The sequence below is a fragment of the Grampus griseus genome, assembly GCF_964374135.1.
Source record: "Grampus griseus genome assembly, chromosome: 7".
NCBI lineage: Eukaryota > Metazoa > Chordata > Mammalia > Artiodactyla > Delphinidae > Grampus > Grampus griseus.
In genome coordinates this window covers 55,246,210-55,261,603 of record NC_139001.1, presented here as the reverse complement: position 1 = coordinate 55,261,603, position 15,394 = coordinate 55,246,210, and the positions used below count along the sequence as shown (strand labels likewise).

Genomic DNA, 15,394 nt, shown 5'->3' with positions numbered 1-15,394 from the left:
TAAATTGGTTCAGACTCCACAGAGAGAAAGTTGGCAATACCCATCAAAATTTCAAATGCCCATATGCCAAATGCCCACTAATTCCACTTCCAGGTGTTTGTCCTACAAATAAAGTATGAGGATGATGCATTTACAAATATATTTATTCCACTTTGTTTATAATAGCAAATTATTAGAAACATCAGTGTTCATAAATAATTAATTATTGATTAAATAATTTATTCTACATCTTTAAGATCTAATACTCTGCAGCCATCAAAACGACTGTGATAGCTGCTATATGGACACTGAAAAGGAGTGACCTCAAAAATATATTAAGTGTAAGAAAACAAGGTATGGAGCAGGATAGACACTGTTCATATATGTGTATATGTGCATATATACACACACATACATGTATATGTATACATCCATATATGTATTACACACCAACTATATCTCAATAAAAGAAAAAGCCAAAAACACTATTTCTGCTTTTGTATAGACTGTTTTTGGATGAAATTGCTTAATAGTGGTTGCCCTGAGGGAGAGGACCTGGGTGACCTGGGGACAGGAGTGTGAGGGAGGACCACTTTTCTCTAATACTTTTGTGCCTTTTGGACCTTTTGAATTCTGTTCACTGGGCATGTATAAACTATTTAACAATAAAATATTCTACTTAAAAGTGTAACATGAACTGATAAAGGAACTAGCAACTTTTGATCTTGTGTTAGAATTACTCAATAGCAAGTCATTTCATTGTTAATAAAGAAAGCTTACGAATACGAGGATAAAAAAGATAAATATTTCATAAAGATCAAAATAATATAGTGCTTTGCCACCATGATTCAAAAATTATCTCAGTACCTTAATGCACGCTGTTCTAATGTGTGTAAATCCTCTCCCTACATCCACGTTCCAATAAGGGCTGACTACCTCATTGATCCTAAACATTTCCTCTGAAAAGCGATCAATGTCCCCTGCCTGGACATTAAACAGATTTTGAAAAACTCTTCAATCCGTATCAGTCTCATATCCTTATTTAGTTCCTCAAATTTTCCCTCAGCTGGGAATCGTGCAGGCGACTGTGATTCTGTTGTGTTCACCACTCATTTGAAGGGCCCCATTCATCATCATTTCTAGGCCTTTTCTGATGCAATGTAGCTTGTTCTTTGTCTTTCTTAAAAACTGAATGGCTGTTAAATTATCCATTTATCTTCCTTCAGATTTTCTGTTCAGTTTCTCAGGCCCTCTCAGGGCTGTCTTTTCTACCTTGTTTGCTGACTTTTCATTCCATTTCCCCTGTTCTTAGAGGCATCTTGGTTCACCATGCTGTCCTTCAAAGCAAACTCCCTGCTTCCATCTGCTTTCTGTGTGTTTGAAATCTGCATCACTACTCAGATAGATTTCCTTTTTAAACTCTGTCCCCTCGGGATAGCTTTGAACACTTGGAGACAATATGCTTCAATATGTTCGTGGCAGAGTATCTTGGGACAAACCCTACACTGGAGGTCAAAAGTCTTGGTTTCTAAACCTAGCTTTGCCACCGTCAAGCCGGGTCACGGGTGACCTTTCAAGGTTTCACTTCCCTCATCTACAGATGATCTGCAAGCTCACTGTTAGATGAACATTCTAGTATTACAACAGCGTGTTGCTTCTGTTTCAGGGGACCTGATAAGGACCTGAGGTTTGTATAACATTAATGCCTGCTCACACATCATCTCAGGTGGCAGTAAGGTCCTATCGGTTAGAAGCCCAGATTTGAAGGCAGAAAAAAAAAAATCAAAGCTCTGTCACTTAATATCTGTGTATTCTTGGGCAAATCACAGAAACTCTGTAGCTTCAGTTTTCACATCTGAAAAGGGGGATGATAGTAGTATCTAACTTGATATTGCTAAGAGAATTAAATCAGATAATGCTTGGAAAGTCAGTCTGGTGCCTGGCACATAAGAAGTGCTCAGGAAATGTTGTTATAGACGCACTACACCTTAGTGAGACCAGCAGTTTGGCTATTTACTATCCAAACTTCCAACAGAGGCTATTGAAGCTTAGAGATGATATTAATGGTGATAAAAGAATAATGGCTCACATGTATGGAGGGCTTTAGCATGTAATGTTTACTTTTCCCGAAGCATTTCCACATACTCTATCTCCCTTGTTTCAGACTCTTGGAAAGGCTGATATTAACTATCATCAATTCTACTTGCTCCAAGAAGAAAGTCACTTTGTAAGGCCAAAGGTGTTAAAAAAGCAGCAGAGTGGAGTTATTTTCATTCAAGCCTTCAAGCCAGGGGTGATCACCATGAAAAGAAAGCTGAGCATATGGAGCTAAATCCAAAGGCTGGTCTCCTTATAAAAGAAGGCCATGTGAAGACACAGGGAAACAGAGACACAGGGCAGAATGTCATGTGAAGACAGAGTTGGAGATTGGAGGGATTCAGCTACATGCCAAGGAACGCCAAGGGCTGCTGGCAACCACCAGAAACCAGGAGAGAGGCGTGGAATGGATTCTCTCGCAGAACCTCCAGAAAGAACCAGCTCTTCTGACACCCTGATTTCTGACTGCTGGTCTCCAGAACTGTGAGAGAATAGATTTCTGTTGTTTTAAGCCACCCAGTTTCTTGTATTTTGCTAGGCAGCTGTAGGAAATTAATAGACCCCCTCTTGGCTGAACTTGGACCCTTAAAGTCCTGAACCTGTTCCTTCTGAAAGACAGATAAGCTCTCTTCCTGTCGATGTCCCCTTCTGCAGACATCCTGGGACATAACTTCCTTTCCAGCCTCCAATATTTGAGGATATCTTATGCCCTCTCACATTCTGTTGTCCTTGAGAGTTTATATCTTTTTTTAAAGAAATGCAACGTTATTATTTCTAATCACACTTAACAGCATTAAATAATCAATAAAATATTGAACAAAGGTACTCATTTTAGAATTATGTCACTTAGCAAAAACAACAACAAAACAACCAAAAAAAGTAGGCAATGACTGAATAAATTATGACAAGTCACTGTTTGGAATACTAGGCTGCTGTTTCAAAGGACAATATGAAAACTATGTTAAGGATGTGGAAGCATGTTTTGAACTTTATCTTAAGTGGCCAAAGCAGAATACACTGGTGTACCTGGATGAAAATGTGTTTGCATGTAGACAACAGTATGAAGGGGCATCACAGGAAAAAGAGAATGTGAGTCCTTCCTTCTGCCCACAGTCTGCTCTTGACGATTTAGGTGTGCTCTGAGGCCATGTATGTTTTCTCTCCTGTACTCCTCATTTCCTTCCTGGTCCTCAATCGCACGTTGTTAATACCCTTACTTACAAACTGTTCAAGGCATTGTAGGCTTTTTCTATCATGCTCCTTAAAATTCTTCCAGCCTCTTCCCATTTCGTAGGAAAGCTTGTATCTTTAAAAAATTCCTATATTATTTTATGAATGGAATTCTCAGAAGGATGTGGAATAAATTATGGAGGTCAATCCAACATCCTTCATTGGCAACATCAACTCAGTTACAGGTGAAAGTGTTTGGTCAAGGACAATTTGACATAAGGTCTTTCTGAGAAAGTATTTCTCTGGTAACCAGTTGAACAGAACCTACAGTAGCCCATTCGGTGCTCTAGCAATTACTCTCCTTGGAATCTCTACTCAGATCCCTGTATCCTCCCCTCTGAAGAATTCAGAGTTTTACTTTGTAAATGGGAGGTTTAAAGAGGTAGAGCACTGCCGGACTAATGGAATGGCCTTTCACTTCCTCAGGGCAGTGCAGTGGGAAAAAGCAGCAAAGTAAGGCTGAGAAGACTTGGCTTCGAAATTCTGGCTCTGCTGTGTATTAACTGCTTCACTCTGGTTAAGTCCATTAGCTTCTGTAGGTTTCAGTTTCCTCATTTATAAAACTTAAACTATTAGACATTATAGGATTCAGAATGAAGTATTTTCTTCCTTCACAGGGTTAGGGTAAAATTACATTGTGTATGTAAAAGCGCTTTGTAAACTTTAAAATTTAAGCCCTATCCAGTGGCCACTATAGTCAGTATTCACTAAATGTCTGCTTATTGAAAAAGTATGCATAAGGATACCTTTGTATTCTTATGGGCTTTAATACTGAACTTCTTTTCCAAAAACTCAGTCAGATAGAAGTCTTTAACTTCGTTTTAGACTCTGGCTACCAGACTCAACAGCTGGGCTGCCATGTTCATTGTACATGAGGTTGAGAGCCTGGCTCCCTCTGAGCACATCTGCTCGCTAAGATGGGGCAATGTGCCTGGAGTGATTTATTTAATATTTTTACGGCTGCGGCTCTGATAACGAAATATAAGAATAGTGAGAGCTGAGGATCCAGATATTGCCTCCTTGAATTCTCTTAGGAGACATTTTGAATAATACAGAGGATTCTGTTGGCAATAGCGTAATAAGAATGCTTTATGTTTATCTCATGCCTCACTTCCCAGCAGCAAAAACAATGCTGACCCTTCAAATGAACTTTAAATTTCAGAGATTTTGGAGAGGCACTTAGAATGCAAAACACAGTCTTTAAAAGAGGACTTGATTCATTTCCTAGTGAAAAATGCAAGTTTTCTTCTCTTTCTCCCTCTTTCGCTCCCTCCTTCCCTCCCTTCCTCCCTTTCTCCCTCCCTTCTTCCCTCCCTTCTTCCCTCCCTCCTCTCCCTCCTTCCCTCCCTTCCTTTCTTCCTTCTTTCCTTTTTCTTCTTTAGAGAGTCACAGAAGAGAGGACCATGAAGAAGACGTAAATCCACGTTTAAAATACGCTTTCTTGAGGAACTGGAAAGTAACTTAAGTAAAGACGACATTCCAAGCCTTGTATGGACTTGCAGTTAAGTGATTTTTAGCTTCGTGATTTCAAAGCATAAACACTTTTAAAAAGAGTTATTTATGTTGGTCAGCTGGATAGGGAGAAGTAGATCTTATCTTAAATTCTACCCTCAAAAGCCTTATTAGGGGACTTCCCTGGTGGCGCAGTGGTTAAGAATCTGCCTGCCGATGCAGGGGACACAGGTTCGAGCCCTGGTCCGGGAAGATCCCACATGCTGCAGAGCAACTAAGCCCATGCGCCACAACTACTGAGCCTGTGCACTAGAGCCCGTGAGCCACAACTACTGAAGCCCATGTGCTACAACTACTGAGCCCGCGTGATGCATCTACTGAAGCCTGCGTGCCTAGAGCCTGTGCTCCACAACAAGAGAAGCCACCGCAAAGAGAAGCCAGCACAGCACAACGAAAGAGTAGACCCGGCTCGCCACAACTAGAGAAAGCCCGCGTGCAGCAACGAAGAACCAACGCGCCCCCCACCCCCAAAAAAAAGCCTTATTAGGGAGTATATTGTAACTTTTTTTTACCTGATTCCAGCGTTTTAATATAGATTCATGATGGCAGTTTTGAACTCATATAATGCATATGAATAGAAATTAAGTCCTACTGTATAAAGAACAGGTTTTTAAAAGCTGCGTGAAATAAACCAAAGTCCACTTTATTTACAAGAAAATGTATACAGAGCTGGTTGCTTTATCAAGTCAAAGTCATTTTTTGGAGGTGGAAAACTCTCCAAATCAAACAGCCTGGCATGTCAGGTATTCAGGAAGAACTCTGAGATGTAGCCAAGGGTGTGAAATGCCTTCACCAGCCACATACCATGCTTGATGCAGAAAGCGACATGAACTTTAATGTTCTTCTCTTAATGAGCCCTCTGGGCTATTCAGCACTTCACCCTACAGAGCACATTGTTATTTCGTGTTTGTATTGATAACTGTTAGGCACTAAAGGATCTGAAAAGTCTTCTAAGTCGAACAATTATATTTTAATCATGATAATTTAGTGTTTTAGATAATATATAATATTTCTTGAAATCTGTGTGTATGTGCTAGCTCTCCCTATCAACTTGAATACTAAAATAATGAGAAGACTATATTTTCTGCCAGTGCTGGAAAAAAGAAAATTTCATGTATTTCCTAGCTGAAAAAGTCAAAGCCCTGAAAAATTCATGGCTATAAACTGGTCTTTTTATGCTAGAATTAAGGACCAATTCAACCATGATGAGAACTAAACCACTTTCTAAGAAGACATCATAGGCCATATACTTCAGATTATGGGCAGTAATATAACAGTGCACACTCTGATGAAAGGTTTTATATATTTACAGATGATAATTTAAAATGACATTATAACCCTACTTCGTACATTCCACTGCTTATTAATTCTGTGTCCAGTGTCTCATCGTTCACTCTTCTGTTTCTTCACTCATTTATTCAACAAACAGCAGTTTGAATATACTTAGGCACCATTCTGGGTACCAAGAATATGATGGTCCCAAGAAACTAGTCCAACAGGGAAGAAAGACAGAAAAGACAGACAGAAAGATGACCACAACACAGAGTATTGCGTGTGGTTATGAAGAGATAGGTAGAGTGGAAATGCTGAGGAGGAGTAAAGGTTTTACAGAGGAGGTGACAGTTTGAGCTGTCCTCTTCCAGGCAGAAAGAAGAAGGAGGGAGGTATAAGCAAAGGCAAAATGGACAAAAGCGTTCGTGAGTCCTGTGCTTTGGGGCAAATGGTGTGTGGGTAACAGGAGATGAGGCCAAGAGGCAGGGAGCCTCAGAATGAGAGGGCTAACCCCAGGAATCTGGAAGGTATCTTATAGATTGTGGTAGTAACCTGAGGTTTTTAAGCAGGAGGATACCATGATCTGATATTTTTTTAAAAAGGAAGATCATTTTGGCAAAAGTTTGGAAGACAGGGTATAAACTACATAAAACTGACACTTCTGACTGTTTATATTTCTCTTCCATTTGTACTTGACTAATAGTACATAGAAAATTTTGAACAGGTTTTCCTATCAGCACTCAGATTTGGATATAGCATATGTAACAAGGACAATAATTTGAAAATATTAAACCAATGTATTTTCGTTCTGCTTGAATCGTGATGCCAGTGGCTTCCCACCCATTAGCTCAGTAGGCTTTCCTCCCCCAGGCAAGCAGTGGTTCCCAGCTAGAAACAGCGAACTATCATCACCTAGCTTTCAGAGAGAATAACTCTCAATGCCAGCTTTGCGTGGTGAGAAAAGGGATTTCTAAATTCCAGAACTCTATCTCTTAGGAACCGAGCCTGGCTAGGTCAAATCATCAAGTTTGAGTACAAAGTTCTGGAGTGGGGAGCACAGAGGAGACTATATAAGGAGAGTTCCCATTAAACTAGGAAAAGGAAATTCAAAAACTTTCCACTCTGGGTGTTAGAGAGGGGAGGAGGAGGGAGAGAGACAGAAAGGGAGTGAGGGGGGGAGAATGGGATCAGAAGTGAGTGTCCTGGCTCTGTGTTCCCTGGGGGTCGAACCCTGGGGGTGAGGGGAAGGCTTGTCTCTTGAATCTCAGAGCCTAATTCAGGAAAATGACAGAACTTTCCTAGAAGGAGTTGGCACTACCCAGGTGGCATATTAGAAAGAACCGAGGAAGCTCTTGTGTGGATGGCAGGGTGAAGAGAAAGTAGCTGGGGGTTCATGCGTGCCACAGGCTGAGCAATGGCAGAGAACCAGCTGAGCAGGAAGCTGGTAGCGGCTTGCCATGGTCTGCATGGACCGGGGTCTGCAGCAGCCAGAGCCAGTGGTCAGGCCCTCCACGAAGTGCTCACTGCGCCCACCCCACAGTCCCAGAGGCCAGCTGGGCATCACGCCCAAAGCCTTGACCCCAGAGGCTGCATGTGCACTCGGTCCCTCTCCCTCCAGTCACAGAACCCTTACAAAGACAGGTGAGCTCTCCTGGCACCTGGATGTCAGCTGGGGAGAAGAAATGGTTCTGACTGGGAACAATTCACATTTTAGTCTTCCCAAGGACTTGTTTTAACCGGAAGGAATTGAGATACTTTAATTGTCAAGTTTAAGTACCAGTCCCTGAACACCGCGCCCCCCCCCCCCCGCCCATCACCAGGAAAAGGTGGAGCCAGATAAATATAAATTATAGAGAATACAGGAAGTTATTTTCTTCCCTCCCTCCCTTCCTTCCTCCCTCCCTCCCTTCTTTCCTCCCTTCCTCCCTCCCTCCCTCCCTCTCTCCTTCCCTCCCTCCCTTTCTTTCTTTCTTCTTGAGTTTTTCAAGTTATATATGATGTCATTCCATATATGTCCCCCCTTTGTAGGGCAAATAAGAAATCAGCCTCAACTATTTCTTTCTCTCATTCACAGGAATACTAGAAGTCGTACAGATAACATTTACAGGAAACTGATTTGGGTGGTGTCCTGCTTTTTTTTTAAGTATGGGATGAAATTGTTTCCCTCTCTAACCACATTCCATTCCTTGTAGGTTTTTAAGAGGAGATGATGTTATATTCTAACTAGTCACTCTGTAGCTCACTACTTTTTCTTTTTTGAAAAAACCTGAACACAAGGCACGAGCCATCTGGGGAACACTGAGTTGTTTCTGAAGTACTTTTATTGGTGTCCAGAAAAATTGTCTTGGAGTAGCACCTTACTTCCTCTTTTCCAGTTTATCAATTCTAACTCCCAGTTTCTACAACTTCAACTATATTTTAAAGATTTTTTTCCTCCCTTCTTTTCAGAGAGCATATTTAAAAAAATTTTTTTTAAGTCTTAATTGAATTTGTTCTTCTGTTTTATGTTTTGGTTTTTTGGCCACAAGGCATGTGGGATCTTAGCTCCCTGACTAGGGATCAAACCCACAACCCCTGCATTGGAAGGTGAAGTCTTAACCACTGGACCGCTGGGGAAGTCCCCAGAGAGCATACTAATAACTGCATCAGATGGAATGCATTTTCCAAAACAACCATTACAGCTGAAGGCAGAAAAAAAGTCAAAAATCACTGTTATCATAACTTCAGAAGCCCTGCCTGTTGCAGAAACCCCATGACATTTTTATAAAGAGACAACACTCTTGCCTAGCTCTTCTTTTAATGGAGAGAGAGAATTATTCCAGCTAGATCCTGTCCAAGTCAAGCCGTTTTCATTATCTGTCAAACACTCCAAAATCAAGAGCCAGTTTGAGATAAGCTGAAAATCTGATTATGTTCATAATAAAAATTAAATCCCTCAATCCTTAACAAACAGAAGATTTATAATGATTTACAGTGTATCATTGAAATTCTAGGTACACTGAGGTTTGAGTTGAGAATGAAAATAAAGGGCAAAAACTTTGCCCACTATTGCAAAGAGAGGCTCAGTGTGACGCTGCCACATCAGGTATTCTGTTTATCCCTAAGGCTGGTGCAGCAGTGACTTCAAAGTTTGATAGTGCCTGTTTTTTTTTTTCTTTCTTTCTTTTTGCTTTTTATTCCTCCAAAGATGTTGAGCAGCAAGCTAATGGATCCCCAGCGGGGTGCAAAGACAGCAGAAAGCACAGGAATCAGATGTCAATGTATTCCTCGGAGATACCCTGCTAGGACAGAGCTAACTAACTAGGGTTTTAGTCTTCTCTTGGGGGAACACGCTTTGATGGTTCCCTGCCCACTCTTGGCTTCCTATATGTTTCCTGATTTAAATGCTGTCACAGATAAATCATGACTTCTGCCTGTCAGGACAATTTTCTATTTTTTTTTTTAAGGAAAAGTTTGGAATCATAAGCTTAAAAAGATGAGCAAGTTCTGGAGAATTTTATACTCACATATAAACATATGTATATAAGCATGTCACATCTCCCTACTATAGAATCATCCATGGGTCTGGGACTGTTCTCTGCATGCTCTTTCCCTACCCATTACTTTATTAGATATATCTATGTATTTTCTGCCAGTCACTTTCAGTCAATTGCTAGATTGCTTAGGAAACTTATTGAATAGATTTCGGGGGTTTGGGGGGTTCTCCTTGTTTTTCCTCAACACAGGCACAGATTGGAAATTGAAGTTGTCCCAGAGGTAAGAGTTTTGATTTTAAGTGTAATGGGCATCCAAAATGTACCGGTGTACTTTTTGTGGGTTTCCACCTATAAACAGCCCTTCAGGTACCAGAGAGTATTGTTAATCTACCCTTTGCTTGGAGCAGAGACAAAACTCAGCAAACTGGAGCGAAAGTGGAAAGAGCTTGATCTACTTTGACCAAGCACAACCCTCTCAAAACCATGAAGTGAAACCGATGTACCCAGTGAAAGTCAAAGAAGTCAAAAAGCTGCACTAAAACCATATCTGCATCTACTGACCGGCTGCCCCTCCGCCCTCGCCTCCACAAGCCCTGTCCTGTCCCAGTCTGCGCCCAGAAGCCTCAGGCACACAGTGCCTTTGTTTGGCCTCTGCCTTTGCTGGACCGCATCTCTCCACACTGCTCCTCCTGCAAGGGGGGGGTCCTCATCGTGATGTACGTGTCATTTTGCTTCGGGCTCTACATGAGGCTTCTTGCCACCCAAACCTGCCCCACCTTGGGGTCAGCAGGGCCCTGGCCATTACAATGACATCTCTTGGTCTCATAGCTACTGTTCTGTATCCTTTTGCCCTCTGCCCAGACTGACTCAGCAAAGCCACGTTGGATTCTTCTGTTCCGTAACGCAGACTATGTTGTCTCTCACAGTCTGGGATTCATGCCATCTGCATACCTTCCCATTTGCCTCTATCCTCTCAGACTCCTTATCACTGCACTTTCACATTAAAAACCCCAAACTGACCTCTCAGCAACAACCTGAGTTCCTGCAGACATTGTGACATTTGACCAGTGTCATAGCAGGGACCTTCCTTGCTTCGTGAGTCATTTCCTCAAGATTTTGTGTCTTCGTACTCATGGTGATTCCTGCCCACTGAGGGATTCCATTACCTTTCTGGAGCATCAACAGTTAATGTGAGATTAAATAATCTCACATTAACTCTCACAGTTAAATAATAAAAAACACCCAACTGCTTGAGATGGGACAAAATGAGGACTCTCAAGGGGCATACTTAAAGTCACTCTGCAAGGTTTCAGTCTGAGGGCTTTTTGAAATGTTGGTTTCAAAATTATATATATTATATATATATATATAAATTATAAAGCATTATAAAGAATTTATAAATGAAATCCATGAAATTAAAAAAATAAGTGATGATAAGGAATTTTAAAAAAGAGCATGATTTTCATGCTTTGTTCACTGAGAAGATCCAGCAGCAGGTAGGAATATGAACTTTTATAAACAGCTCCTTCCGCATTCCTCTTTAAATGCCATGACTTTCCCCAGTTAAATAAGAAAAGATTGTGGGACGATATCCAGCAGAGGTGAAGTGAGGCAGTAGAAAGGCCATTACATCAAAACCAAGGCCACAGATGAGTAGGACAAAGCGAATTTGGTGGGAGTGTCACTTAAGCTTTCTATATGTCAATTTCCTGTGGATAAAAATAGCAGGTGTATCTAATGTCACAGATAGGGAGTAAAGTAAAACAGATGTGAAAAATCAGGAATGATAATATGATGGGTTAATATTACTCCTTAAATTCTGGAAGCTGCTATTTTCATTTGAAATTCAAGTAACTTCCTTTTTAACCTGAAGATTTCAAAGTATTTAATGGGAAGTATAAAAGTAAGCCCAAATGATTGTGAACCAGTAATGAAACACTTAAATTAACATGGAAAAGCGCACGAGAGTCCTTTCCAGCATTTACTGTAACTAATCACATAGGAAGGATGTGTGGAGTTGGGTTCATTCCAAAGTAGCTTTTCAGACTAATACCAAAAATTTATCAGCCCCACAAATACATGTCTTCATCCTCCTAAGCTTTACCCACAGTAAAAGGAATTTATTAATTTCAAGAATTCATCTCATTTATGGCCTAAGTGTGCACAGCAAAATGAATAATGTTAAAAAATAATTCAACATGGGTGGTCAAGGTCAATTTAGCAAAGCAAGGTATACCTGACACAACAGCGATGTGCCTTACACATGGGGACCCAGCTTATTCAGAGACACCACAGGAGTGAGGGTGGGAGACGCAGATGGGACAAAAGAGAGTTGAGGATCCTCTTATAATATCGTAGACATCATTCTTGATTTTTCATCCAAACTTTCATTGTTAAATAAAAGAGCATTATGTCCCATGTATAACTAAAAGAATCTATTCTAGATTCTTTTAAAGCTTTACTTGTCTGATTTTATGCTGTCATGTATTTAATGGATAATATAATACAAATAAGAACTTACTTTTGTTGCTTATAGTCATTAAAAATTACATTTCCATCTTCAAGACAGAATTCTAGGTTTTTTTAGTTTTTACTTTTATTTTTTTTAGAGTAATGTGACAGGGCTCAGCAGTCCCTAAAAGTGCCGAAAGTTAAGTGGTAGATAAGCCTCAAACTTAATGGTTGTGAGGTCCTTAAAAAACAATACTGTGTTTTTAATGGAGTTAGACAGAGTGAGAAATGAAGCCGTTTTGCTTTCCCTGCATGTGTTTCTCACTTTGAAGTTAAAACAGCAGCTCAGTCTGATTGAGGTAGGTAGGGGGTAAAGAACTGGCCAGGTTTTACACATGAAAGCAAATACTTAGAAGCAGAATTAAAAGCCAATGCACACTAAACTGTGAGTGTTAACCCACGTCAGCCCTAATTGTACTCAAAAAGTGGAGTGTGAACATTCAAAGCTGATGACACTAGTCTCCTTGCCAGGAGCAGGGTCCCAAACTCACGCAGCAGGGCTGGAAACAGGGAGTTCGCCTTGCTCAGGGTTCAGTGGTTGCCGTTTGTCATGCATCTCAGACAGAGGCGTAAGATGGAAGGGGCTTTTCAAAACCCTGTGGCCCAGACCATGGGGTCAGAGCAGAAAACCATGGAACTCTCATGTCTAACATGATATTAATAAAAGTAAAAGAAAAACGTAAAAAAACTGAATGAGATTTCTATGGTCAAATGTTTGAGAAATTCAGAATTAATCAAGGTTAAACGTGTTTCTTTTCCAAAGGACTTATCCGAGCCTTCAGTATTTTAATGTGCAGGAGAGGTTCCCTAATTATTGGGCCTGAGAGCTTTTTCTGAAAAGTTATGGGTGGATACTTATGTCCCATGGGGCACAGTTTGGGAAATACTGAGATAAAATATTACTGTCCTTGGTTTATAGATGAGGGAGTTGAGGCCCAGGAAGAACTCGGGTCTCCGGCCTCCGAGTACCAAATCTTACCGGGGGACCGATCAGAAATCTGAGAAAAGATAAGCTGCAACCTCTTTAGGCAACACACATACCCTGGAAGGGTGTCCTAAAACTAATACTTCTGAAAGTGCGGTATACACACTCTTCTTTCCTGGCTCGATCAGGACACACAGACCCTCCCAAGTCATGATTACCTGATACAAAGGCATACAGATGCTATCAATCCACTCCAATTGCAACCGAGGCAGCTCATCCTTCCGGTTCCGATCAAAAATAGCCTAGAATGGGGGAGGAGAACCTTGCTTTATTACACTGGAGTCTTTTCAGGCGCTTTGTCAAACACTTTGTCACAATGATCCGATTTTTACCAACTGAACACTTCACAAATGACAATCAATCTTTACACGTATTTTCTTTTCCTTTATCTATAATGAGAAATAAAGTATTTTCACCTCTTTTTATGAGATTTGTAAATGAATTTATTTGAACTTTATAGCATGCAACTCCTTGGGGCCAAAATCTGTCTTCAGTTATAGGTAACTGCCACTAAATCAAGTCATCAGGTCACTGGGAATTGGGTACAAGTCAAAGGAAGGGGAGATGTTTTTTTGCTACAAAAATAGTGCAGCCTTTTATTTTTATAGCGAGAGAGGGTGGGATAGATTGGAAAAGATCCTTAAAAGCAATTTCATTTTAAATAGAAATTATTTGTATTAATTTTTCAGGGTGGGGACAATTTTGTGTTTCTCAGTAAGGTCCTGTCATGAATAAATTCCTAAATTTTTATCTATCACTGGATGGATGATGGGGGCAGGTACCCATTCTCTCCTCATTCCCAGCCTTTAAACGTTATGATATTATAATGTTTAGAAAACTTAGAGAAAAAGAAGTGACATATTCCGTTGGGCAGACATAAAAAGAAAGACAATCAGTTGGAATTGGATAGCTGAGATAGAGTCCTCGGACAAACACTGCCTGTTCTACGCCAGTGAGACTGTCCCTCCCTTTATTCCTAAGGAGTAAGGCCAGGGTTTAAGAAGCAACCCTGCCCTGCCTATGGTCTTACAGTAGGTTTCATCTTTTTTCTAAATAAAATGTGGCATCCACATCATTTTGGCATTCACATAGGTTGTGAGGGCAGATTCACAACATCTCCTTGGTTCAGATATGTTGAGAAATCCTGCATCCTTCAGACTTAGGAACAAGGGTGGGAGTGGGTGGGGCCCAAATCACTAGCTGCTGAGGTCACAGAAGATAGAAGGGCGCCGCTGAGGAAAATACCTCCAAATTAGAGAGGAGGTCACCGTCTCCTACGGGCTCTGTTCATCCTTGATTGTAATGTGAAACGTAAGTATCAGGAAGGAGGACTAGGCATTTGGAGAAGACTCTGAAATATGCTGGAGGAAGGGCTAGTTCTTGTGAACTGCATGAATCTTGGTCCAAAATGTTCCTTTAAAAAACATTACTCTGGGGCTTCCCTGGTGGCGCAGTGGTTGAGAGTCCGCCTGCCAATGCAGGGGACACGGGTTCGTGCTCCGGTCCGGGAAGATCCCACATGCCGCAGAGCGGCTGGGCCCGTGAGCCATGGCCGCTGAGCCTGCACGTCCGGAGCCTGTGCTCCGCAACGGGAGAGGCCAAAATAGTGAGAGGCCCGCGTACCGCAAAAAAAATAAAAAAGTAAATAATAAATAAAAATAAAAAATATTACTCTGTTTTATCCTCTCTAGCTCTAATTGTTATCTGAGATTTTTAAATTTATTTAATGACTGGTGCATAGTATATAGTTATTTTGTTTTTAATTCACTGGTTTTTAGTATATTCACAATTAGCTGTGCAACCATTACCACAATTTTTTTTTAATAAATTTATTTATTTATTTTTATTTTTGGCTGTGTTGAGTCTTTATTGCTGCCCGCGGGCTTTCTCTAGTTGCAGCAAGTGGAGGCTGCTCTTCGTTGCAGTGCACAGGCTTCTCATTGCGGTGGCTTCTCTTGTTGTGGAGCACGGGCTCTAGGCGCGTGGGCTTCAGTAGTTGTGGCACACGGCCTCAGTAGTTGTGGCTCGCAGGCTCTAGAGTGCAGGCTCGGTACTTGTGGCGCATGGGCTTAGCTGCTCTGCGGTATGTGAGATCTTCCAGGACCAGGGCTCAAACCTGTGTCCCCTGCATTGGCAGGTGGATTCTTAACCACTGTGCCACCAGGGAAGTCCAACCACAGTCAATTTTAGAACATTTTTATCGCCCCAAGGAAAAAAAAAATCACATATCAATTAGCAGTCGCTCTTCATTCTTCCTCAAACCCCCCAAGCCATAGGCAGCCACTAATTCACTCTCTACCTCTATGGATTTGCCTGTTCTGCACATTTCATG

General features: G+C 41.1%; 1 protein-coding gene across 1 annotated transcript in view; it reads right to left on the bottom strand.

Moving 5' to 3' along the window:
• Positions 1–15,394, bottom strand: part of PDE11A (phosphodiesterase 11A) — a gene marked incomplete at its 3' end in the record, with an annotated part of 412,203 nt that overhangs the window by 12,439 nt on the left and 384,370 nt on the right. The window contains exon 19 of the mRNA XM_082658917.1: positions 13,221–13,304. Coding sequence (XP_082515043.1) covers positions 13,221–13,304 — 84 coding nt within the window. The remainder of the gene's footprint in view (positions 1–13,220; positions 13,305–15,394) is intronic.